The sequence below is a fragment of the Denticeps clupeoides genome, chromosome 7 (genome assembly GCF_900700375.1).
Source record: "Denticeps clupeoides chromosome 7, fDenClu1.1, whole genome shotgun sequence".
Taxonomy (NCBI): Eukaryota; Metazoa; Chordata; class Actinopteri; order Clupeiformes; family Denticipitidae; genus Denticeps; species Denticeps clupeoides.
In genome coordinates this window covers 19,979,338-20,006,594 of record NC_041713.1, presented here as the reverse complement: position 1 = coordinate 20,006,594, position 27,257 = coordinate 19,979,338, and the positions used below count along the sequence as shown (strand labels likewise).

The 27,257-nt window shown below is 41.4% G+C and overlaps 2 protein-coding genes across 2 annotated transcripts; both read left to right on the top strand.

The window, feature by feature from the left end:
• The first annotated feature begins 16,154 nt into the window (after nt 1-16,154).
• LOC114794527 (speckle-type POZ protein-like) lies at nt 16,155-19,507 on the top strand. Its single transcript, XM_028987143.1, has 12 exons — nt 16,155-16,256; nt 16,474-16,592; nt 16,694-16,845; nt 16,975-17,099; nt 17,248-17,410; nt 17,577-17,632; nt 18,019-18,141; nt 18,232-18,374; nt 18,566-18,834; nt 18,933-19,092; nt 19,240-19,295; nt 19,420-19,507. Exons 1-9 carry the CDS (start codon nt 16,230-16,232, stop codon nt 18,696-18,698), a joined length of 1,041 nt encoding a protein of 346 aa, XP_028842976.1. The 5' UTR covers nt 16,155-16,229; the 3' UTR covers nt 18,699-18,834; nt 18,933-19,092; nt 19,240-19,295; nt 19,420-19,507.
• A 3,655-nt stretch (nt 19,508-23,162) lies between these two features.
• On the top strand, nt 23,163-26,515 carry LOC114794522 (speckle-type POZ protein-like). Its single transcript, XM_028987134.1, has 12 exons — nt 23,163-23,264; nt 23,482-23,600; nt 23,702-23,853; nt 23,983-24,107; nt 24,256-24,418; nt 24,585-24,640; nt 25,027-25,149; nt 25,240-25,382; nt 25,574-25,842; nt 25,941-26,100; nt 26,248-26,303; nt 26,428-26,515. The coding sequence occupies exons 1-9, from the start codon at nt 23,238-23,240 to the stop codon at nt 25,704-25,706; spliced, it is 1,041 nt and encodes a 346-aa protein (XP_028842967.1). The 5' UTR covers nt 23,163-23,237; the 3' UTR covers nt 25,707-25,842; nt 25,941-26,100; nt 26,248-26,303; nt 26,428-26,515.
• The last annotated feature ends 742 nt before the right edge of the window (nt 26,516-27,257 follow it).

The following is a 27,257-nucleotide window of genomic DNA, read 5'->3' as shown; positions in this document are numbered from 1 at the left end:
AAATGCATTGAGGGTGGTTTAAAGCCTACAGGATTCTATAGGAATTAAGAAATGTCCTCCAGTATGAACCCCTAACAAAGCTACTGACAAAGTCAGTAACTCCATTGTGTGCACTATTCTGTGTTTTTGTTACCATCTATGTTTACCATAAAGATTGTGCATAGCAATGTGGAATTCCTGTACCTGTCTCCTCAGGATTTCCTAGGTGAGAAGTACTTGGTGGATGTTTAAGCACGAATAGTGTTGGCTGACAACATTGGTCAACCCACTGACAGAGAAGATCACCACATGTGGCTTGATTCAATATGGGAGTCCTTCTGCTCCTCTCCCTCCCCCTTCCCCTTGATCGTGACATACATGCTTGAATAACTTCATCGTTGTACTATCACAAAGATATTGTAAAAAAATAAAATATAAAAACATATCTTAGCAACCTTTAGGATATCTCTTAGTTTACATTTTAACGTATTTACGTTTGATATTAGGAAAGTTCAACATTTTCAGAAGATTTAATTAAAAGTAGCAAACCACTGCTCCCTGGGCGCCTGTCATGGTTGCCCACTGCTCACCAACGGTGGTTAAAAGCAGAGGACACATTTCGTTGTGTCACCATGTGCTGTGATTCACAATCACTTCACTTTCACAGTGGACAGCTGCACTTGGAGTTTCCTTTTCATTGTAAGGATTTTGCTGTTAACCTGTTGTTACTTCTGAATCAAGAAATATATTTGTGAATGGTGTGATATTTATTTGTGAATTCTGAAACTAAACCATCTCCATAAAAGACTGCAGCGCTGCAGAAATACAGGTGCTGGTAACATCCAGGTAGCACGCCGGATTTCTGCCGTACCGACGTGGCTGCAAGAATTAATAAATAAAAATCAGTAAATGACAGTATATCTAAGCGGTGCAATCAGAGGCCAATTTGGAAGGGGGTTTTGGCCAAACAGATACAGCAGTGCCTCACCTGCGAATGTAGAGTGTGTTTTTAAAGCCATGGAAGGACACCAAAGATGTCGGTCGATAAGGAGTAAATGACGGTGGACTCTGGTAGAGGCAGCCCTCCCCATGAAGGGTACAAAGAAACCCACGGGCATGGTCACATGCTTCCCCAGTGGCTGGGTTAATAAGAATAAAGTACTAGTTGTATTTGTTTTGCTCTCTTTTAATTAGAATTTTCTTAATTATACAACAAGTAAGCCTGAGGGGGGCTTATGGATCATGATAAGAGATGTGTGACATTGAGTCTCTGCAGAACTATCTTGACTTCTTTCAGCAGGTATGGGTGATGTCGATGACTTTTCTTAATCACTCTTTCCACATTGTAATTGCTATGCTGCAGTCTTTTCACCCGTTCTTTAAGTGGTGATAGGGTGCTGTGCTGGTTCCTGACAAATTTGTGCTTCAGCAATTCCTTGGCAGTTGGTCTCATGCTTGGGTCCATAGTTAATGCTGACTGCACAAAACTCTGAAATGAGTTAGACCATTCTCTGTTCCCATTAAGCTGTGGAGAGGCTTTTTGTTCTGACCAGAAGGTGTACACTGTTTCAGGAGGGTCAAATTGCAAGGGAAGCCTGGCCTCTGCTAGCTCAATCATGGTGATGCCAAGGGACCAGATGTCACAGTTATGGCTGTAGCCTTTTCCGTGTTCTTGTGCCTGGGATACTTCTGGGGCCATCCATTGAGGTGTCCCAATAGGCTCCTTTTGGTCTTCCCTGTCTTCTATCCGTCCAGTCAAGCCAAAGTCCGTAATTTTTACCTCTCCATCTTCATTAATAATAATATTGTCTGACTTAATGTCCCTGTGCATGTAACCAAAATCATTAAGATATTGTAGACCTTGTAGGACCTCCTTGGCCACGAATGCAATCTCATTCTCTTCAAAGGGCCCTAGTTTTCTGTAAAGGTTGGATAATGCACCAGGACAGCAGAGGTCCATGCATATATATAATTTTTGTTTCCAGTAGTAGATGGCTAAAGGGCTCATAAGATTGTTATGATAGATCCGCTGCATTATTTCCACTTCTTGCTTCGGTGTGATGTCACGCGATCTAAATGGTATCACTTTAATTGCAAAGAGCTCGCCGGTTTGAAGACCCTTGGCCTTGTACACTTGGCCAAATGAACCATTACCAATTAACTCCTCAAAAAGGAAATCATTGGTTGGGTCTTTAACTTGAATGCCATCTATGACAACGTGTATATCTGTGTCATGAAAATGCATTTCCTTCTTTACAAGGACATTGGCTTCATAAGCCCTTTCCATTGCTTTCAATATGTTCAGAGCTCTTTTCTTTCCTGAATGCTGCCATTGTACTGTCCTGCATCTCTTCGTGATCATTTTGTTGGCTGCAGAATTCTTGGTTAGCAAGTGAGAAACATTACTTGTACCTTTGAAATTCATGAAATCGTCAGTATGTCCCATGCGTTTTCTCTTGAATATTTTGCACTTAAGTTTCTTAATCTGCAGCTTTCTTACTTATATATTCATGGAAAACTTCTTAAATATATACGCTAAAGAAGTTATTACAGATCAACTGCCAATGCACTAAGGTGATTATTTTTAGACATATATATATTTTACTTTTGTTCACCTAAAGGAGTTTCTAAAATGCAGCTTACTGATTGGGTGGTTATGCATAATTATACATTTCCTTTGATCTTTTTGTCACCTAAAGAAGTTTCTAAAATGCAGCTTGCTGTCATTATCATACATGTATTGTGTCAATTTAAAGTTCCCACATTTGAAACGAGTGCCTTTTTTTCCACAGAAAAAAAATTGGTGCTAGTGCCCTAAAACAAGTGAAATAAAGTCGCAGGCTTCACACGAACAACCGACCAAACTGTCAATTTAAAAAAATACAGGGGCAAAAAGAACCGGCTATGTAAAAGTGGCAGCTGTGGACGTTCAAAATAGTCCTAGTACGATATAATGATTCAGTGCTGGGATTTCTGTTTAGTGGGAGTGACTTGTGACCCGCTGAGTTCCTGTCTATTGTAATTGCGGACCAGTTCTTGGTTGGTTCACATTTGAGCACCAGCATAGCACCAGAACCGGCAGCTGGCACCAGCGTAGTGGAAATGAGGTTTAAAGTGTGGTATAAAGTTCCTCTCTTACATGAGAACCCAAACCAGGGAGAAACCATAATGCTGTGCTGAATGTGGGAACAGTGTGGACAAAGTACTCAAACTATGGGCTTGAGTTAAAGTGGAGTTACTCAAGGTTCAATTTTACTCCAGTTTAAGTCCTCCATTTAATTTTATACTTGAGTAGATGTACAAAAGTATTTGCCTTCAAACATTAAACAAGTATTAAAAGTAACAACATTTACGACATTTATCAAACGCCCTTATCCAGAACAAATTACAATCAGCAGTGACAGGGACTGTAACTTACTCGGGCACTGTGGCTTCAGACCACCTTTATATTTTTGACAGACAGTCTTTGGATGCGGAAAATTGTAGGACTGAATGCTAGCATTGAGTGTTAGTGTTGTGTGATTCATGACTGGCTCCATTACATAACACTTTTTTTCTGCACCAATACAATCTGAATCGCTCACGGATGGGTTAGCACTACTAACTCGATTCAGTGCATCCGGCAGTTCCTCTGGCTGGAAATACTTACTTAAGTGACGCACCTGGATCAGTTTAGATCACATTTTCAGCCTATTCACCACTCCTCCTTTTCATCCCTAAATCATCCCATTGAAGCCCTTCCATTTTACAGAGCAACAATTGTCACACTTTCAACCTTCCTACCACCACATACTTCAACAATTACAACCACATTTCAAATTCAAATTCAATTTTTATTTGTCACATTCATAGTCATACATTGCAAATGAGTGAACGACAATGTATAAAAGCAAAAAAAAGAGTAAAAAGAGCAGAGATTTTATGCAAAGAGAAAAAAGAGCAGAGATTTTGTGCAAAGTGATTTTGTACAGGGAGCTTGGTACGGATGATGTGTTCGGCTGATAGAACCACCCTCTGTAGGGCTCCCCTGTCCTTCATGGTGCTGTTCCCGTACCAGGTTTTGATGTTTCCCGTAAGGATGCTCTCTATTGTGCAGGAGTAGAAGTTCCTGAGCACCTGGGAGGGCAGTCTAAAGTCTCTCAGGCGTATGAGGTGGTAGAGACGCTGCTGGGCCTTTTTCACCACGGTGCTGATGTGACAGGACTATGACAGGTCTTGCGTGATGTAAACACCAAGGTAACGGAAGCTGTCCTCTCTCTCCACTGGGCTCCTGCTGATGACAGGTCCTCTCCTGCTTGGTACTGAAGATTCACAGATTTAGAATGCCTGAAAAAACTCAAGCTGCACGCTTGGAGATCAATCACAGTCTCTTTAGTTTTTATATATATATCTTTTCATTTATATGTCTTACATTATCAGTTAGAGACCTGACCAAGTTTCGTAGAGGTGCGTTTTCAGCAGCGGGTGTTTCCACCTGTTGCTGCCTGAATTCCAGCAATCCCCTCAGTGATTTAAATTCGGTGAAGAATCTTTCGTCGAAGCTGGGCAATTGCTGTCGATTTAGTACAGGATGTTGGCGAGTCTTCACCAGTTACCTTTCTTGTACAATTGTGCTTTAAATAAAGAACTTTATGTTAAAAAGAAGAAAAAAGTGAACCTGTAAAACTGTGTTGTTCAATGCGATGCAGTCAAAAATTTGATGCACCTAAACATTTATATTTTAGTATGTTCATAATACGTCTCTATAATTAATCATTTTTAGTAAAGTAGGTTTTTAAAAAATACAGGCCAATGCATTAAGGCTGAATGATTACATTAAGTAAAGCTAAGGAATATTTCCTTGTCAATGCACTTGATTCTGAAAATATTCTTGAAATATTTAAATCTTTATTTATTTATGTATTCATATGTATTCATCTTGGTGTCAGTGGAGTCAGCCGCAACGGTCGTCTGGCATTCAAGCAAAAGCGGTGGTGTCGTTTGCAAATGGTTTGTCTAGCCTAGAGAATAACACACTCGACTATGATCCAGAAGACTACAAAGTCACAGGTTCAAAAACCACTTACTACATGGGCAAGACATTTAACACTGGGTTACAGATAGCAGAAGTACTGAAAGATGGCGCCGGTGAGGTCGGCTGCCGTTGTGACTGCTCCGACCTCGTTTACGCTGTTTTTGTCTTTTAAGTTAAGTTTTAGCAACCCTTCACCGACAAATCCACCACCATTGTGAGAGCCATTAGGTGTAATAGAGACACACTTGTTGTACAATGTACAATGCACTCAGAACTCGAAGTATGTAACTGCTCCATATCCCAGCTGGTCGAGTGAGATCCTGAGGAACAACAAACCGGCATCAAGAACAGGCTGAGAGCCTGTGCACACCGCACACCTCTGCCTAGCATCTGCTTGCCAACGTCCAGTCACTGGAGAACAAGCTCGATGATCACAGGGCCAGGGTTAAGTTCCTGAGAGACATCCTGCAACCTCCTCTGCTTCACCGAGACATGGTGGAACCCAGCGGTGCCGGACCACGCCATCCAGCCATCAGGAAGTCAAGGTGAGGTGGCGTGTGCTTGATGGTAAACAACAGCTGGTGTATCCCCCCCAGTCATTTGCACAGCTTCACTTTACACATTTGCACATTTGCTCACCTTCTCCCTACTCTTTACATATAATTTATGTTTAAGAACATAAATTTGTATTATTTGTTTATATTTGCACTATTTGCATATCATACCACCGTGTGTGTGACAAATAAAATCTGAATTTGAAAGGTTGGACCTTGGCAGTAAAATTCACTCACATTTCCTTTTGGAAGAAGGGGAAGGCTGACGTCTGTTCCACTTTTTTTTTTTTTGGTCAAATGATTTCCTCACAGGACAAAATGTCAACAATGTCTTAAACTAATGACTGACTCTGTCACACCGGCGAGCTGACGGGGGAAGGAAGTGCAGAGGCGGGACATACTGGGTAAACAAATAAACGCAGCTCGGTGGCCGAAAACAGTGAAACTTAACAGGGGGGAAAAAAAACTTGCCCACAGGCGATTGCCAGAACTCAAAACACACAGGAACAGGTCAAGTTCACACAAAGAGTGCACGAAAATGCCGTTCCTCCAAAGGGGCGGAGTCACTGGCTTTTCATTGGGCACAGGTGATGTGTCCAGGTGCCGTCAATCCTGACATTTATTTTTTTTATTGGATTCTAGCATGGTAACAAGTGATTTTTACACCAGTAAGCTGGATAGCAACCCCACAATTTGTGTTGTTTTGGCCAAAATGGGTACCTTGCAAATTAGCGAATAGCCATCATACTGTGAGTGTTTGTTCAAGGGAGATCCATCTTTGTCAATCTTTTCTCGAAAAACTTGTCACCTCATCACCTGACTCTAGACTTGATTTTCGAGCTGATAAAAAAATAAAAAAATTATAATTATGAGTAAATGTAATTAGTGTAATGTAATTAATGTAACATTATTTTTATATTGTAATTAAAGTAGATACAACAACAACATTTATTTCTTATATAGCCCAAAATGACATACAGTATGTATCAATGGGCTTTGACAAGCCCTACAGTTGACACCCCCCACACTTGACACCCTAGTATTACATTTTAGATAGGTAATAGAGTAACTTGTAATTGTAACAACCTACATTTCCAAAGTAATCTTCTCAAAGTGATAGTATTTTGCCTGCAGCAACAAACAACACTGTCTCTTTTACACTGACAACCTAATTTGCTTCCACACATTCAAACAGTGTTGGGAAGATTATTTTGGAAATGTAGTTACATGTTACCCTATTTATGGATGTATAAATGTAATAGTAGTTTCATGTAATGAATATTCTTAACTGTGTATCTTTTTTTATTTTGTAACCTGGAAGTGTTCATCTTATATAGCAGTTCTAAACATACACTAGTTCCAATCACTCAGAGCCGCTTCAATGCTTTGTTTCTATTGGTGGTGCAACAATGCATCACAGCGTGCCGAGGTCAAACCACAATCTGCACAGAATTTGTATATGCCAATAATTTTAGATTTTGAGTGTGTTTCTTTAATATATATTCTTTAGTTTAAGACCTGCAGCCTCTACAAATGCTTCTTTAAATAATTCTCAGTCCTTGAAACACCGGGCCACTGGGGGGGCGGGGTGGGGTTGCGGTACCACTCCAACCACGATGCAGCTCCCCAAACTCACAAGGAAGCTGGCAAACACCATAAAATGACAACGCCAACCCCAGATCTTTTACACCTGCGCTCCTCGCAATCTCGAGCTCTTCTGCAGCTAAGAAGAACTTGTCTTTAGTCAGTTCTATCTCTGTGCCATCACATGAGTCATATAAGCAAGTTCTAAAAGAAGCTATCAGTGAGTGGCTGAGGGATTCACTGGTTGTAGAGCGAGCTGCTGGACTCACTAGACGTCTTCAGAAATGGTGAATCTGTAGTACTCTTTGTCAGATGGATGTCCACCAGTTCTTTCAGTGGAGATATATCACACTGCACGTTTTTAACAAATACATGCCTCAGCAACGCGTTGGCAGTAGGTCGCAAGCTTGGGTCTACAATTAGAGCATGATGCAAAAAACTCTAAAATTCATAAGACCATTCAGATTTGTTTTCAAGTTCTGGCACGGATGATTTATCATTGTAATCTTGGCACAAGGCGTCAATGTCAAACTCTGGGATTTTTCCCTCAGCCAACTCTATCATTGTGATGCCAAGGGACCATATATCACAATTCTGGTTGTAACCTGTACTTTCTGTTGCATCATACACTTCTGGAGCCAGCCAACCTGGGGTACCTATTGGGTACGTATGTCTTTATGTGCTTCCTGCCAAGCCAAAGTCACCAAGCTACAATTGACCATCATCAGTTATCATTATATTGTCTGGTTTTATGTCTCTATGCATGTAACCTTTATCGTTCAAGTACTAGAGACCTTGTAGAACCTCCTTAGCCACAAATGCAATCTCATTTTCCTAAAAGGGGCCGAGTTCTTGATAGAGATCGAATAAAGACCCAGTGGTGCAAAGTTCCATGCACATATGAAGTTAATTTTCCCAATAGTAGCTTTCAGTTAGCTTCAGCAGGTTTTCATGGTCCAACTGCTGCATTATTTCAACCTCATCCAAGGCAATGAGTGTATCACGATGAAGTTTTAGAACTTTTATTGCTGCCATTTATCCTGTTTGTAAATTCCTGGCCTGGTATACTTCGCCAAATCCACCTTTTCCAATTTTCTTATATAAAACGTATTCTTTTTTGGGGTTTTAAATTTTAATACCACTGACTACGTGGTTCATGTCTGACATCAGGTCTGAAATCTTTTTTTTCTGCTGTTTAAAGAGTTTAGTCTTATTAAACTTGGGCATATTCTTCTTTTTCTTGAGATGATCAATCAGAGGGGATGGACCACGCTATAGATTTCTTATGAAAATGTGCTGCAGCAACATATATGCAGATGGTCTCATACTTGGATCTGAAGTTAGTGAAAATTCAACAAAATCCTGAAATTCCTCAGACCATTCGTTTTTGTTTTCAAGTGTTGGGATTTCTTGCTTGTCCTTACCGTTTTCTTCTAGTAATTCAGGTGGTCTGAAAGCAAAAGGATGTCTACCCTCAGCTAATTCGATCAAAATGATGCCCAGTGACCAGATGTCACTTTACTGCTGTCTGCTGTCACTGCTGTCTTCTGTTCTTCTTACTGAGCCAAACCCACCAATTATCAGTTCACCAGCATCATTAACCATAATGTTGTCTAGTGTTATTGCACTGTGCTCAAAATTCCTATTGTGCATATGACGGAGGCCCAACAGAACCTGTTTGGCCACAAATGCTATCTCTGTTTCTTTGAAAATACCTTTCTTATAATGAACATCTTTTAATGAGCCACCACTGCAATATTCCATACATATATAAAGTTTTTCTTACCAATACCACACGTCTATAAGAGCAATAAGATATTTGCTGCTGAAGTTTTACATTATGCAATACTCAGTTTATGCGGAGTAGTCATTAGAATCCAAAGGCAAAACCTTGATTGCAACCAGCTCTCCTGTTTCTTTATTAGTGCCCCTATACACTTTACTTTTTTCTCCCTCCCCAATAAGATTCTGAAAACGTAAAACAATAGTTGGATCTATAACTAAGATTCCATCTACCTTATTGTAAATAAATCTAGAAATCATTGTTTCAATACTTTTTCAAAATTGTCTTTTCCTATTTGATCCTAAATAGTTTTGGCAATATCACAAACAAAATGCAACTATAAAGAACTTTTAAACTGACTGAAGTGATTTTCCCTGTGATGAATCCATAGGTTGAAAGTAACATTTTACATTTATATAATTTACATTTGTTTCGTTACTGTAATTGAATAGTTTTTGTAATTTTTTTAAATAGGTCATTTTGCTTTTACTTAAGTACAGCACATTACATTAATTTACCCAATTTTAATTCGCTACATTTAATGAGTAAAACATTTTTAAAAATCCGTCTGAACTGAAAGGAAATTTCGGGGGCACGGCATTCCCATATGTTGCAGCGCTCAATATTTGCCTCATTAGTGCCTCTCCTCTGGGTCTTACTGCTGGTCATTTACCAGCCAATCAAAAAAAAGAAAAGACCTACACAATAGCCAATCAGAAAATAGTAGTATTGTAATTGGGTAAATGTAACACAACAACCAATGAAAATGCATCCTTGAATTCTTTCCGTTATTCTGCTTCTTGTAATTAAATAAAGAGCATCACTTCAAGCACAGAATAAGTAATCTTTTGTTTTAATGTTACAACAAATTCACAACTTGATACAAACAATGACAACATGGCTACTGTTAGAGAATGTTACCCAGTTAAATAGCATCAGTTTTTCAATGCTGAGCATTTGTAGACTTTTACAGCCTTTTTTACAACACCTGTCCTTAACAAGCAGTCACTGACATATTTTTTTGACTGACAGGATGACTGACATATTCACACATTATAGTCATTTCTCTCTCCAAATTGGCTAAATAATTTTATTGAATTGTCTGTGCCATGTGTCAATTTTTTTCCACAAGTCTGAGTAATTAATAACAATAACAATACTAAATACTAAATAGAAACCAAAATTCCAAAAGAAATTTTGATGGGCCGGGCGTTTTTTGTAGGAGCATAACCTCCTGAGCTGGTCTCAGCTGTGAAATCAAGTGTTATTAAAATATCCAATAGAGCAGGCAGTGATGTGAAATTTGTTGACGTTTAGAACATGTTGAAAAGATAGCATGTTAGCATGTTAATGCTAGCATGCTAAAATACAAAATGCTAACAGGGTGTGGCCAAGGTGCGTCACATTAAATTTGGTGTTGTGTGGAGCATGTTTAAAAAGTAGCATCTTAGCATGCTAATGCTAGCATGCTAACATCAAAAACACTAAGAAGGCATGTCTAAGATGCGTCACGTTAAATTTGGTGACATTTGGACCATGTCAAAAAAAATTAGCATGTTAGATGAAAGGACAGGGCGTCCCTACTAAAGTGGCCGAAGGACCGGGTGTCCCTACTAAAGCGGTCAAAGGACCAGGTGTCCCTAATAAAGTGGCTGTAGAACAGGGCGTCCCTAATAAAGTGGCTGAAGGACAGGGCGTCCCTTATGACATGGCGAAGGATAGGGCGTCCCTAATAAAGTGGCCGAAAGAAAGGTCGTCCCTAATAAAGCGGACCAGGCTGTCTTAATAATGTGGCTGATTGACATCCTAATGAAGCTGCTGGTTTGAGGTTCCATTCAATTACAGTGCTGGCGCTGCTGCTGTATCAGTACCCCTTGTAGGACCCCTTTTGCTGGCAATGACACTGTAGCAGTACCACTTAAAAGGGGGCCCATTTTACAAATGCTACCAATGCTAAAATTAGCATTCAATACATTTCAATGGGAAACTACCCTGTTTGAGCGTTAATAGCTCGGCCACGCCCTGTCCAATCGCTTATAAAAGTAATAGCACACCTCACACAATAAAGTACTAATTTCTGATATGTAGCATGCCGGTGTGCGTGCTTCGGTACGACCCGCTTAAAAGGGGCCCAATTTTACAAATGCTACCAATGCTAAAAGTAGCATTCAATACATTTCAATGGGAAATGACCCTGTTTGAGCGTTAATAGCTCGGCCCCGCCCAGTCCGATCGCTTATAAAAGTAATAGCACACATCACACAAAAAAGTACTAATTTTTGATATAGAGCACACTGGTATGCGTGATTCGGTACGACCCGCATTAAGTGCCGAAAAAAGGCTGAAATAAATAATACATAAATGTTTTGTTACCCATTGACACTTTTTTGTTTTTCCAAAATTGTGCATGATCCGTAAATCAGACAAACCATCAAAACGTCGGTCTTGACGAGATCTACGAGACAACATTAAAAACTTTTTTGTATGTCAAACTGTCTTGACACAAAGTCCAAAAAAGTAAAATTTTGGACTAGGATAATAAACGCGTTGCGAAAACGCTTTTTGGGGAATTGCGTGCAGACCGTAAATCCGGCCGAGCCAAGCCATATGTCAAACCGTGCGGAATGAAAAGCCGCACGATCTGAAAGTCGTGTGTGTGCTGTGAACCGTGTCATCACAAATTCTAAGAAACCAAATTTTTTCACACTTTTAATGGTTTGGTCATGATTTGTGGCCATTCTGTAGTCCCCAATGAAGCAACCAATATGTCATTTTGTGCGTCTCACAGTCTTAGTGTGGCAGCCACAAATGCAAGACATGGCCTTTTTTGCCTTTTTCCCTATTTCCTATGTTTTCCTGACAACTGTTGGTGGTAGCAACACATCCAATATGTCAGATTGTGTGTCTGAAAACCTCTTCCTCTGCACAATAGTAAACGGTACTTTTTAAACTTTGAACACGATTTGTGGGCGGGCCGTATGACCTACCAAAACAAACAATATGTCATCTGGTGCGGAGAGGTCATGTAAACATGTTCTCGGTGAGAACTACCGTTTCCCACCAGTGTTTACTGTGGATTCTCATCCACTAGTCTGAGGAAGGGGGGCTATCCACAGTGGCTGTGCTAAGACGTGTGCCTCAACTCGCTCCCTTAAATAGTGCTAGAGTACCACGAACCGCTGAAAACTAATTATCAACAGCACATTTACCAAGAGACACAGAAATTACATTAATGTCAAGGCCAAATGAGCTGGGCTCAAATGTAAATAAGTGTCGGCAATGAAGGCGGGACTGTTCAGGTAGCCAATTCTGAGGTAAATAAAGGAGAGACTTTTGAATCGCGCAATGGAGGTGGGATAAACAAGGAGAAAGGAAGCTTCAGAGGTTCAGATAGAGCATTTCCTTTTTTCTGTACAAGAAAAGTTGCTTAAGACCACCACAGCACTTGTCAAGTTAATGTATGATCGGATTAAATGGCTCGTACGTGTAAACGTGGAACAAACGCGGATCTCTTTATTTGACGCTCATGTAAACAGTTCGGTTGGGTTATTTAAATCTGATTAAATTCAATCAGATTGAAAAAAAGGGTCCATGTAAACGCGACTAGTGTAATGCTGTAGTATTCAACGGGACAGTGATTGGGGCTTTATTTTCTCTTTTTTATTATAATGTTTGAGATGGACCATACAATTCAGAATTTGGCACAAGCTCCCATGTCATGAAAATGTAAATATGGGTGTAAATAGTGCTTTGTTCATTCTGCTTTGCAGTTCAGAGAACGGCAGCTCGGATGGTCAGATCTGGAATTTTTTCCCTTTATGTCATCATAAGGTTACCTCCTCTTTCTCATGCTTTGCCGGCCCAGAGAATTTTCCACCCCTCCCCTAAAAATGAGCTCCACCGACCATCATGGCAAACAAATGAAGCATTGCAGATGCTAAATTCATTTCTAGTTTCGTCACGTGAGCATCTGAAGAATCAGCGGGTTAATTTTATTTTTCCTGGAAAAACTTCCTGTTTGTGCACAGCATTAAGGTTGTGGAATAGTGTTGATGACGCCATTTCCACAAATGCCCCCTCGCTTTTATAGGTTGCTCTTATCTTCGTCCCACCTCTCTCCTCCTCATTATCATTTCAATTTACAGACACTGAAATAAACTTGTTGCGTCCTGGGGAAATCTCATTCTGGGACTGCCTTAAGGTGACTGTAATGCTGCGCCAAAGTTGAATTTCGGCAAGAGACTTCAGTTTTAGGAGATCACTGTAGACCTATATATACATAGTTTGTTAGTCATACTGCCTAAAAGTTGAATAAAACAACTAGTGCTGGATTGGATTTATAACTAGTCATTTTTTACATCAAGTAATTGAAAGAAACTGAGTAACCTTTACTCAAAGTCTATTTTAAATTAAGCATTTTTTTACTTTTACTCAAGTAGATTTTTAGATCGGTGCTTTCTATTGAGTATAATTTAATCAAAGTTAAGATACTTAATCACATTTACAAAGATACCAGATAATTTTTTCAGTACTTTTTCCACCTCTGGTTGAATCACAGTTACAGTTATAAGATATATTAATAAATACTTTAACAAAAATATAACTTACTACACTGTTTGAATTAATGCTCATGTACAGAGAGAAGTGTTGAATTCATAAAAAATCATTTTAGATAACTTGAACACAAATTCTGGAATTTAGCTAATTAGCTCATAACAGACTGTAGCGTTTGCAGCCAATAGGGCTGAGGTTATTTGCATATGGCCGCCTCTTAGAGTAGCGAGGCCCATTAGGATGAGTGGTGGGCGAGTTAGTGGGCTACTGGAAATATTAGAGCAGGCAGGGGGCATGTTGTGATCTGAAGTAAAGGCCTCCCCTGTTGCTATGTATTTTGTCGAATAAAAAGGCATCTTGGTGCTACAAAGATCTGCCTTTCTTTCCACCCAGTCATAACCTTTGCTATGCTGGTGTCTGTAGTGGGATGGGGAGTGTCCAAGCATCTCTGAAAAGCGTATTCCATACCCAGTGGGTGGCAGCTACGTCTGATCTGTGAGAGAGCCTGTGGAAGGGCAGCGGAGCAGCTGTGGAGGCAGACCCAGGGACGGATTATGGGTCGTGGGGGCCCCTGGGCAAAACGTTCGCGAGGCCCCCCCCCCCTAAAAAAAAAAATAACGGCAGCATTGTCTGGGATGGCTAGTTGCTACGTCACCGTGCCACTTGTGGGTCCAAACTAGTGCGATGTACCGTGTTGTAAAGGCAGAATGATGTTGGCAAAATCTTTTGCCGCTTTTTACCTTGGAAAAAGTGAAAAGAAGGTGGCTTAAGTTGATACAGTAAATTGGATCTCAAATTATACTCAGTACAGCCTAATGCCATTACCTCACGTTAATGTTAGCACCAGGTTACCCATCTCTGTTTCTAGAGACAGGTAGCAACGTAGCACAACCAGATCGTACCATAACACACATTATTTGAATGTCATACAATTCATGCTCTAAATCAAAGCACTTTTGCTAATCATCCCATTTCTATTCAGCCGCCTGGTTATTACCACGGGAAAAGATAGGTCTCTGCCCATGATTTACGCAATGCAAGTTCTCCAATGTGAAAAAAATGTATTTTATAGTGGTGGGCCGTTATCGGCGTTAACATGCTGCGTTAACGTGAGACTCTTATCGGGCGATAAAAGAAATATCGCCGTTAATCTATTCACAAAGTTGGGTTGGGAGCTGGGTCTATACTACGCAAGCTATTGTGCCGGAGTTAAATGGTTACACTAGATTTATAAGTATATTTCTTCTTTCTTGTGTCTTTTTTTTTCTTATTTCCTAAAGACTTTTATTTTGTTTTTGACCCGGTTCAGGTCTCTTGGACACATTGCGTGAGCTGTGAGAGGTGCGTGGGGTTTGTGTGCAAAAAGTTATTTCTTTCATTTTAATGTATGTACATATTAGGAATATTTTGCATGTGTGTTATTTTGTGAATATTTTTTTATGTTCTTTTAATACTGTATATTGTAATTTAATACATTTAAACAAATTTAAACGGTGACATCATTAGACAAGTTGATTAATTTAAGTTATTTAATGGATGGAAGTCCAAGCAACCTTAAAAACATAAAAGCAAATATAAAAACTACATGACTTCAAGAGCACAAAACAAAAATAATAAAAAATATTATTATTATAAATCCAGGCCCATGTCTGTTTCATTGAGATTGAAATAAGTAATAAAGGGCATGATAGGTTTGAAATACACCACAGTTACTTAGTTATCATGCTCAAATAAAAATTAAATTACTAAAATGTGACAAAAAAGAATGAATATAAGACCACACGAACAATGAGTCTTATGAGTCAATGAGTCTTAGGGTGGTAGAAGCCTAGTTGGTAACACACTCGACTATGAACCAGAAGACACTTACTACCATTGTGTCCCTGAGCAAGACACTTAACCCTAAATTGCTCCAGGGGGGACTGTCCCTGTAAATACTGATTGTAAGTCGCTCTGGTTAAGGGCATCTGATAAATGCTGTAAATGTAAATGTGTTATCAAAGCGTCATGTGACGTCACATTACGCGCTCTAGTGGTCAAAGTTAATATTGCAAGTTTGGGCAGGAATGACGCCATGAAAGCCAGGTGGCGTGGAGTCACTTAGTCCTGAAATTAATGATCACAAGTGGAAAATGGGGACACATGGACCCCAAAAACCAAATATGAAAATGTTGTCTGGAGACATGTTTAATTTTTTCACCATTGCAGTATATAAGATGTAGACATGCTGTTTCTGAAAGATGTTAAGTAAACAGGTTTAACCCACGTGCGGAAGCCCCGCCCATTCCCCATTACCAACGTAATAGAAACCAGAGAAAAGAAAAATACCAAATAAAATCGTGTTAAAAACAAATCACACGAACTACACTCCGTTCATATTTTATTGCTGATTTCATGATGTGAACTGCATGGCTTGGAAAAAAAAACGTTCCTTAACACTTAAAAGTATACAAATTTAAATGCTGCAATAAGGTGCCCCTGCACACGTTACCATGGTAGCCGCGATATGTAAACAATAATTTCATTAGGACACAGCACTTTTGGTGAGTAGCTACCAATTATTTTAGGACAGAGTTAGCATTAGCCATATAATACTTTTATTTCTACACATTTTTATTGTTTTTCTAATCAGATCATTAATGTTTAAAGAGCATTTGAGAGAGACCAGCATTGTTTTAGACGAAGATTCCTGCGAGAAGAACGACCCCACAGCGTTTCCAGCAAGAAGATTAATTCGTCAGAGGATCTTCAGAGTTCCAGAATGGCCAGCAGCTACAACTACACCCAGGTGTGTGTGAGTGAGGGATACGTCAGCCATTTAAAAAAAGTCTTTATCCATCTAACAGTGTTTATCTCTCTTTGTTGGGCTTTATTATACAGTTAGAGCATTAATAAAGTTTAGTTACTGAATAATAAAGAAGAGCAGTCTACGGGGCTGAAGATCTGGCCGCTGTTTACCTAAATTAATACGTTGACGACTCATGAAATATGTTTCTTGCTCTCAGCACCAAGTGGAAGAATTCTCCTGCAGCTGGACGATCAGCAACTTCAGCTTCGCAGATGATGAGAATGGCGCCTCCCTCACCAGCTCCACCTTTTCGGATGCCAGCGGACGGCTGAAATGGTAGGTCTGGGTGGGTCTGGAGATTCGTTTCAGCCAGGGAGTGATGTCCTTCCAGCTCATGTGTTTTTAACTCTTCCTTCCTCTGGTCTGTGTGTTCTCAGGACTCTGCAGTTGTACCCTAACGGCGTTGATTCTGTCCAGGAGGGCTACGTGTCATACTTTGCCGTCCTGGTCAGTGCTCCAGAGGCAGGTGTGCGGGCCTGTGCAAGACTCGTCCTCCTCAACGCCGAGGGACAGGAGGCCAAGGTCACTGGTGAGTTCAGGTGTCCCTGTGAGAGGAGATAAAGGCGTGTTTTCCTGCATCTCTCTGCTTTGATCTGTATTGATTTTATTGCTGAGCTTCAGTGCTGACCTGTCCTGTCTGTGTGCTTTTGTGTTGCAGAGAATAACTACTACACCCGGGTGTACGAGGGCGATCAGATCGGCTCTGAGTTATTCAGCAGAAATGACGTGTTGGACGATGCCTCTGGACTTTTACAGGATGACAAGCTCACCCTCACCTGTAAGGTAAGTATCACTGGCTGCCTGGTCGCACTTCACCATCTCACTGCAGAGGGATTCTGTGATGTTCGTCTCTTTAAAGTCCTTCCATGTTGGTAGCTTTTGTGTGATGGCGTAGCTGTGTTGTACTAACTACCATGTTGGGATGTTACAGATCACTGTGGAGAAGGATCCAGAGATCTCCACAGCGCAGGTGAAGGAGCCAGATAGCAGCCTGGCGTTTGAGCTTGGGGAGCTGTGGGAAGAATCCCTGCTCACTGACTGCACCCTGTGTGTAGCTGGGCAGGAGTTCAAGGCCCACAAATCCATCCTAGCAGGTAACACTTCCTCTAGCACATCCTCTAATATACACACACACATGCACACACTTGAGAATTTACAGACAGACGTAAGATGATTTGGTTCCAGGTATTTAAATAGCTACTGTAGAGAAGAAATGAAGGAATTTAATGCTCATCTTTACACTCTTCTGTCTCTCTGCAGCCCGCTGTCCTGTCTTCCGTGCCATGTTCCTACAAGACACGAAAGAGCAGCAAACTGTGAGTCTTTAAAACCTAATTTTCTTCCTTTTTGTCATCATGTGACTACATGAGATTTGCTACAGGAGTCTTATAAAAAAAGTGATTAGTTGTCACACGTGACACACCGCAGCACAGCACCCTGTGAACACCCTGAAATGTGGTCTCTGCATTTATCCCATCCCCTGAGGGAGCAGTGGGCAGCCATGACAGGCGCCTGGGGAGCAGTGTGTGGGGACGATACTTTGCTCAATGGCACCTCAGTGACAACCTTCTGATTACGGCTCAGCTCCCTTACCCGCTAGGCCACCACTGCCACCACTATCTGCTCTTTGCTGGAGCCGTGTGCCCACCTTCTTCTCATGCAGTCTAGAACCATACTGATTTCATCTCTGCTCTCTTTCTAGAACCGCGTGGAGATTAAGGAAATGGAGCCCGACGTCCTCAAGGAGATCCTGACCTATATCTACTCGGGAAAGGCTCCCAACATTCGTCATATGGCTGCCAAGCTGCTTGCTGCAGCAGACATGGTAGCTCTCACACTCACACATTACTGATTTATTTTTTTTTTTTTAATTCATCTCTTCACCTCAAAATTTCTGTCTCCTTCTGTCTTTCAGTACCTCCTGGATCGCCTCAAGTCCATGTGTGAGGACACACTTTGCAGCAGCCTCACCGTGGACAACGCTGCTGAGACCCTCATCCTGGGCGACCTCCATCAAGCTCAGCACACCATAAACGACGCTGTCACATTCATCAATGTGTAAGTGACACTTCCTCAGCCAACTACATCCTAATCTCAGGACCAGGCCACTATGTAAACTCCAGTACAGTTCAGGGTAGCGGTAATGCCAGGGCGGAAGTTTCCATGGTTTCCATCCTTACCTTGCACGGCCTGCAAAGGCAAGTATTTGGATGCAGCTGCTCACTTTTTTCTCTCTGTGGGATTTTTAGGAATGCAGAAGAAGTCACGAAGACTGACGGCTGGACGACCCTTACTGATGACCACCCACACCTCATCACAGATTTGTACCAGTCACTGGTTTCTGCTGGAGAACCACCAGCCAAACGCCAGAGACGTTTTTAGTCTCTTTCACCTCTTAATATACCTTATATAATGTGGTGTAATATTAAATGTTCAGGGTTAATGTTTTAATCTTTTTTTTAATCTGCTTTTGTCTATCTAGGTTATGATTATTTTAGGTGCTTGGTTACTATTTTTGGTAGGTATTTAGTCTTTTTGAATTACATGAAAGATGCAAGATTACATCTGTTTCTAAATGTAAATAATTCATTTTTTACTCTCTCATTATCCTACCAGAGGTCATCCCAAGACACCATCCCAGGACCAGCATCGTTTTGGACTGAGATTCCGACGAGAAGAACGACCCCAGAGCGTTTCCAGTAAGAAGATTCCTTCATCAGAGGTTCCTGCAGATCTTCAGAGTTCCAGAATGGCCAGCAGCTACAACTACACCCAGGTGTGTGTGAGTGAGGGATACGTCAGCCATTTAAAAAGTCTTTATCCATCTTACACTGTTTACCTCTCTTTGTTGGGCTTTATTATGCAGTTACATTATTACAAAGGAATTTAATGTTCATCTTTACGCCCTTCTGTCTCTCTGCAGCCCGCTGTCCTGTCTTCCGTGACATGTTCATACAAGACACGAAAGAGCAGCAAACTGTGAGTCTTTAAAACCCCATCATGTGACTACATGAGCCTTATCTGCTCTCTGCTGGAGCCATGTACCCACCTTTTTCTCATGCAGTCTAGAACGGTACTGATTTCAGCTCTGCTTTTTCTCTAGAACCGTGTGGAGATTCAGGAAATGGAGCCCGACGTCCTCAAGGAGATCCTGATCTATGTCTACTCTGGTAAGGCTCCCAACATTCGTCAGATGGCCACCGAGCTGCTTGCTGCAGCAGACATGGTAGCTCACACACACACTTTCACTCCAGACACAAACTCACAGAGTACTGTGGATGTTTTCAGATGCATCTCTTTATGTCTAACTGTCTGTCTCCTTCTGTCTTTCAGTACTTTCAGCCTGAAGTCCATGTGTGAGGACCGTGGACAACGCTGCTGAGACCCTCATCCTGGGCGACCTTCATCGAGTTCAACACATCAAAAACGCCGCTGTCACATTCATCAATGTGTAAGTGACACTTCCTCAGCCCCACTACATCCTAATCTTCATTTTGTTAAAATATTAAAATGTCATTATTCGGTTTTAAAATATTTTCTACTGTTGAAACTAATGTTGGTCTAATATCTTTCTTTTTCATATTTCGGGGCCAGGCCATCTTGAAAGAGAAGAAAGTCCTTTTGTCCCCAGAGAGGGGGGTGGTGGTGTGACCAACAGATTGGTCCGGGGTTAAACAAACAACTGAAAATAAAATATTGTTTTAAAACCATTTTTGATGTTTTTCTGTTTATATTGCTGAAATTATTCTTTAATTCTCTTTCTGTTCCCATGTTATAGTGACAAAAACAGACAATCACCACAACACCATGTATAGTCAGTTTTGAACCCCCACTGTCACTGACTGTTTCATTACACATTAAATTAAATAAATTCACATCACTATGGTCAGACCAGTTGTGTTGTGATGATGATAATTGTTTCTTGTTAATGTTAGCAATTCTATGTTAGAAACGTCTGCACCTAACTCGCTTCTATAATGTTGAGTGACATACAGACTAATTTATGTATAATTACAGTATATACAGTTGTCACAGCATCCACGGAGACGATCACCCACGAGCAGACGAGGTCGGGGTCGGTGTCGACTATAAACATCCTGCGGCCATCTTGCTCGGGGCCCGCTCATTGTAGTTTTATCTTCGTTGCCTTTGTACCTGGTTGACCCTGCCACGTATCGACTGCCTTGATTTAACTACTCTTTCGAATTGCCCCACCTCTTTCTGGTTCGAACCCCGATGTTACCAACAGACCGCTTGCCTCACGACCATTCTTCTACCGTCCCCTCGGAAACGATCAGCCCTCAACGTTGCCAACTCTCGCCACAAAACTATTCTCCAGCCATCCTATTTCACTCAGGATCCATTATCTCATACAAGGGTGGCCGGGATGTTATGGGAAAAACATTGTATGTATGTTATGTGAACCCCAACAAAACTTACTGTTGTCATTTTAAGCTACAGGCTGTGTTTAAGCTGTGTTTTCTGTGTAATTGTGGGTGGGAACGAAAATTTTATGTCACTGTTGTGCTCACCTGTAAATAGTTGTACTATTAATGACTGAATTACTTTTGGAATTCATGTGGTGGGTTATTTTATGTATTTTATTTCATTTTATTTCACGAGCTGTATTGCTAGGCAGTTGCCTCAGTGTGCTGCGGGAGCAGAGACGGGATGAGAGGAGGAACGTTAGCCACTGACTGTACCCTGCTGGGTTCCCACAGAAATAAAACCTCCCTTTTTGACACCAATTGATGTGCATGGGTGATTGAATGCTGGTGTGAATCAGTTACATAAAACTGGGGCCGTGACCCGGATGCACCTGATCAGCCATCGCCGATCACCGGGACCGAGTGCATGCTTGTAAAGCTGGAAGCACCGAGTCAGAAGATCCAAATGCTTGTGAAGCTTGTTACACAAGCATTAATTATACAAACATCCATCAACAGCATTTTTATGGCATGGGCGAAAAAAATTAACTCCATCTCACTGTTCCATCTACATCTCAACAAATTTAAACAGTGACATCATTAGACAAGTTGATTCATTTAAGTTATTTAATGGATGGAAGTCCAAGCAACCATAAAAACATAAAAGCAAATATAAAAACTACATGACTTCAAGAGCACAAACCAATTATGATAATAATTATTATTATAAATCCAGGCCCATGTCTGTTTCATTGAGATTGAATTAAGTAATAAAGGGCATGATAGGTTTGACATCACAGTTACTGTAGTTATCATGCTCAAATAAAAATTAAATTACTAAAATGTGACAAAAAAGAATGAATATAAAACCACACGAAAAATTAGTCTTCTTGTTATCAAAGCGTCACATTACGCGCTCTAGTGGTCAACGTTGATATTGCAAGTTTGGGCAGGAATGACGCCATAAAAGCCAGGTGGCGTGGAGTCACTTAGTCCTGAAATTAATGATCGCAAGTGGAAAATGGGGACACATGGACCTCAAAAACCAAATATGTAAATGTTATCTGGAGGCATGTTTAATTTTTTCACCATTGCAGTATATAAGATGTAGACATGTTGTTTCTGAAAGATGGGAAATAAACAGGTTTAACCCACGTGCGGAAGCCCCGCCCATTCCCCATTACCAAAAAAATCGTGTTAAAAACAAATGACACGAGCTACACTCAGGGAAGTAAACGGCAGCATTGTCTGGGATGGCTAGTTGCTACGTCACCGTGCCACTTGTGGGTCCAAACTAGTGCGGTGTACCGTGTTGTAAAAGCAGAATGATGTTGGCAAAATCTTTTGCCGCTTTTTACCTAGGAAAAAATATTATTATTATAAATCCAGGCCCATGTCTGTTTCATTGAGATTGAAATAAGTAATAAAGGGCATGATAGGTTTGAAATACACCACAGTTACTTAGTTATCATGCTCAAATAAAAATTAAATTACTAAAATGTGACAAAAAAGAATGAATAAGACCACACGAACAATGAGTCTTATGAGTCAATGAGTCTTAGGGTGGTAGAAGCCTAGTTGGTAACACACTCGACTATGAACCAGAAGACACTTACTACCATTGTGTCCCTGAGCAAGACACTTAACCCTAAATTGCTCCAGGGGGGACTGTCCCTGTAAATACTGATTGTAAGTCGCTCTGGTTAAGGGCATCTGATAAATGCTGTAAATGTAAATGTGTTATCAAAGCGTCATGTGACGTCACATTACGCGCTCTAGTGGTCAAAGTTAATATTGCAAGTTTGGGCAGGAATGACGCCATGAAAGCCAGGTGGCGTGGAGTCACTTAGTCCTGAAATTAATGATCACAAGTGGAAAATGGGGACACATGGACCCCAAAAACCAAATATGAAAATGTTGTCTGGAGACATGTTTAATTTTTTCACCATTGCAGTATATAAGATGTAGACATGCTGTTTCTGAAAGATGTTAAGTAAACAGGTTTAACCCACGTGCGGAAGCCCCGCCCATTCCCCATTACCAACGTAATAGAAACCAGAGAAAAGAAAAATACCAAATAAAATCGTGTTAAAAACAAATCACACGAACTACACTCCGTTCATATTTTATTGCTGATTTCATGATGTGAACTGCATGGCTTGGAAAAAAAAAACGTTCCTTAACACTTAAAAGTATACAAATTTAAATGCTGCAATAAGGTGCCCCTGCACACGTTACCATGGTAGCCGCGATATGTAAACAATAATTTCATTAGGACACAGCACTTTTGGTGAGTAGCTACCAATTATTTTAGGACAGAGTTAGCATTAGCCATATAATACTTTTTTATTGTTTTTCTAATCAGATCATTAATGTTTAAAGAGCATTTGAGAGAGACCAGCATTGTTTTAGACGAAGATTCCTGCGAGAAGAACGACCCCACAGCGTTTCCAGCAAGAAGATTAATTCGTCAGAGGATCTTCAGAGTTCCAGAATGGCCAGCAGCTACAACTACACCCAGGTGTGTGTGAGTGAGGGATACGTCAGCCATTTAAAAAAAGTCTTTATCCATCTAACAGTGTTTATCTCTCTTTGTTGGGCTTTATTATACAGTTAGAGCATTAATAAAGTTTAGTTACTGAATAATAAAGAAGAGCAGTCTACGGGGCTGAAGATCTGGCCGCTGTTTACCTAAATTAATACGTTGACGACTCATGAAATATGTTTCTTGCTCTCAGCACCAAGTGGAAGAATTCTCCTGCAGCTGGACGATCAGCAACTTCAGCTTCGCAGATGATGAGAATGGCGCCTCCCTCACCAGCTCCACCTTTTCGGATGCCAGCGGACGGCTGAAATGGTAGGTCTGGGTGGGTCTGGAGATTCGTTTCAGCCAGGGAGTGATGTCCTTCCAGCTCATGTGTTTTTAACTCTTCCTTCCTCTGGTCTGTGTGTTCTCAGGACTCTGCAGTTGTACCCTAACGGCGTTGATTCTGTCCAGGAGGGCTACGTGTCATACTTTGCCGTCCTGGTCAGTGCTCCAGAGGCAGGTGTGCGGGCCTGTGCAAGACTCGTCCTCCTCAACGCCGAGGGACAGGAGGCCAAGGTCACTGGTGAGTTCAGGTGTCCCTGTGAGAGGAGATAAAGGCGTGTTTTCCTGCATCTCTCTGCTTTGATCTGTATTGATTTTATTGCTGAGCTTCAGTGCTGACCTGTCCTGTCTGTGTGCTTTTGTGTTGCAGAGAATAACTACTACACCCGGGTGTACGAGGGCGATCAGATCGGCTCTGAGTTATTCAGCAGAAATGACGTGTTGGACGATGCCTCTGGACTTTTACAGGATGACAAGCTCACCCTCACCTGTAAGGTAAGTATCACTGGCTGCCTGGTCGCACTTCACCATCTCACTGCAGAGGGATTCTGTGATGTTCGTCTCTTTAAAGTCCTTCCATGTTGGTAGCTTTTGTGTGATGGCGTAGCTGTGTTGTACTAACTACCATGTTGGGATGTTACAGATCACTGTGGAGAAGGATCCAGAGATCTCCACAGTGCAGGAGAAGGAGCCAGATAGCAGCCTGGCGTTTGAGCTTGGGGAGCTGTGGGAAGAATCCCTGCTCACTGACTGCACCCTGTGTGTAGCTGGGCAGGAGTTCAAGGCCCACAAATCCATCCTAGCAGGTAACACTTCCTCTAGCACATCCTCTAATATACACACACACATGCACACACTTGAGAATTTACAGACAGACGTAAGATGATTTGGTTCCAGGTATTTAAATAGCTACTGTAGAGAAGAAATGAAGGAATTTAATGCTCATCTTTACACTCTTCTGTCTCTCTGCAGCCCGCTGTCCTGTCTTCCGTGCCATGTTCCTACAAGACACGAAAGAGCAGCAAACTGTGAGTCTTTAAAACCTAATTTTCTTCCTTTTTGTCATCATGTGACTACATGAGATTTGCTACAGGAGTCTTATAAAAAAAGTGATTAGTTGTCACACGTGACACATCACAGCACAGCACCCTGTGCACACCCTGAAATGTGGTCTCTGCATTTATCCCATCCCCTGAGGGAGCAGTGGGCAGCCATGACAGGCGCCTGGGGAGCAGTGTGTGGGGACGGTCCTTTGCTCAATGGCACCTCAGTGACAACCTTCTGATTACGGCTCAGCTCCCTTACCCGCTAGGCCACCACTGCCACCACTATCTGCTCTTTGCTGGAGCCGTGTGCCCACCTTCTTCTCATGCAGTCTAGAACCATACTGATTTCAGCTCTGCTCTCTTTCTAGAACCGCGTGGAGATTAAGGAAATGGAGCCCGACGTCCTCAAGGAGATCCTGACCTATATCTACTCGGGAAAGGCTCCCAACATTCGTCATATGGCTGCCAAGCTGCTTGCTGCAGCAGACATGGTAGCTCTCACACTCACACATTACTGATTTATTTTTTTTTTTTTAATTCATCTCTTCACCTCAAAATTTCTGTCTCCTTCTGTCTTTCAGTACCTCCTGGATCGCCTCAAGTCCATGTGTGAGGACACACTTTGCAGCAGCCTCACCGTGGACAACGCTGCTGAGACCCTCATCCTGGGCGACCTCCATCAAGCTCAGCACACCATAAACGACGCTGTCACATTCATCAATGTGTAAGTGACACTTCCTCAGCCAACTACATCCTAATCTCAGGACCAGGCCACTATGTAAACTCCAGTACAGTTCAGGGTAGCGGTAATGCCAGGGCGGAAGTTTCCATGGTTTCCATCCTTACCTTGCACGGCCTGCAAAGGCAAGTATTTGGATGCAGCTGCTCACTTTTTTCTCTCTGTGGGATTTTTAGGAATGCAGAAGAAGTCACGAAGACTGACGGCTGGACGACCCTTACTGATGACCACCCACACCTCATCACAGATTTGTACCAGTCACTGGTTTCTGCTGGAGAACCACCAGCCAAACGCCAGAGACGTTTTTAGTCTCTTTCACCTCTTAATATACCTTATATAATGTGGTGTAATATTAAATGTTCAGGGTTAATGTTTTAATCTTTTTTTTAATCTGCTTTTGTCTATCTAGGTTATGATTATTTTAGGTGCTTGGTTACTATTTTTGGTAGGTATTTAGTCTTTTTGAATTACATGAAAGATGCAAGATTACATCTGTTTCTAAATGTAAATAATTCATTTTTTACTCTCTCATTATCCTACCAGAGGTCATCCCAAGACACCATCCCAGGACCAGCATCGTTTTGGACTGAGATTCCGACGAGAAGAACGACCCCAGAGCGTTTCCAGTAAGAAGATTCCTTCATCAGAGGTTCCTGCAGATCTTCAGAGTTCCAGAATGGCCAGCAGCTACAACTACACCCAGGTGTGTGTGAGTGAGGGATACGTCAGCCATTTAAAAAGTCTTTATCCATCTTACACTGTTTACCTCTCTTTGTTGGGCTTTATTATGCAGTTACATTATTACAAAGGAATTTAATGTTCATCTTTACGCCCTTCTGTCTCTCTGCAGCCCGCTGTCCTGTCTTCCGTGACATGTTCATACAAGACACGAAAGAGCAGCAAACTGTGAGTCTTTAAAACCCCATCATGTGACTACATGAGCCTTATCTGCTCTCTGCTGGAGCCATGTACCCACCTTTTTCTCATGCAGTCTAGAACGGTACTGATTTCAGCTCTGCTTTTTCTCTAGAACCGTGTGGAGATTCAGGAAATGGAGCCCGACGTCCTCAAGGAGATCCTGATCTATGTCTACTCTGGTAAGGCTCCCAACATTCGTCAGATGGCCACCGAGCTGCTTGCTGCAGCAGACATGGTAGCTCACACACACACTTTCACTCCAGACACAAACTCACAGAGTACTGTGGATGTTTTCAGATGCATCTCTTTATGTCTAACTGTCTGTCTCCTTCTGTCTTTCAGTACTTTCAGCCTGAAGTCCATGTGTGAGGACCGTGGACAACGCTGCTGAGACCCTCATCCTGGGCGACCTTCATCGAGTTCAACACATCAAAAACGCCGCTGTCACATTCATCAATGTGTAAGTGACACTTCCTCAGCCCCACTACATCCTAATCTTCATTTTGTTAAAATATTAAAATGTCATTATTCGGTTTTAAAATATTTTCTACTGTTGAAACTAATGTTGGTCTAATATCTTTCTTTTTCATATTTCGGGGCCAGGCCATCTTGAAAGAGAAGAAAGTCCTTTTGTCCCCAGAGAGGGGGGTGGTGGTGTGACCAACAGATTGGTCCGGGGTTAAACAAACAACTGGAAATAAAATATTGTTTTAAAACCATTTTTGATGTTTTTCTGTTTATATTGCTGAAATTATTCTTTAATTCTCTTTCTGTTCCCATGTTATAGTGACAAAAACAGACAATCACCACAACACCATGTATAGTCAGTTTTGAACCCCCACTGTCACTGACTGTTTCATTACACATTAAATTAAATAAATTCACATCACTATGGTCAGACCAGTTGTGTTGTGATGATGATAATTGTTTCTTGTTAATGTT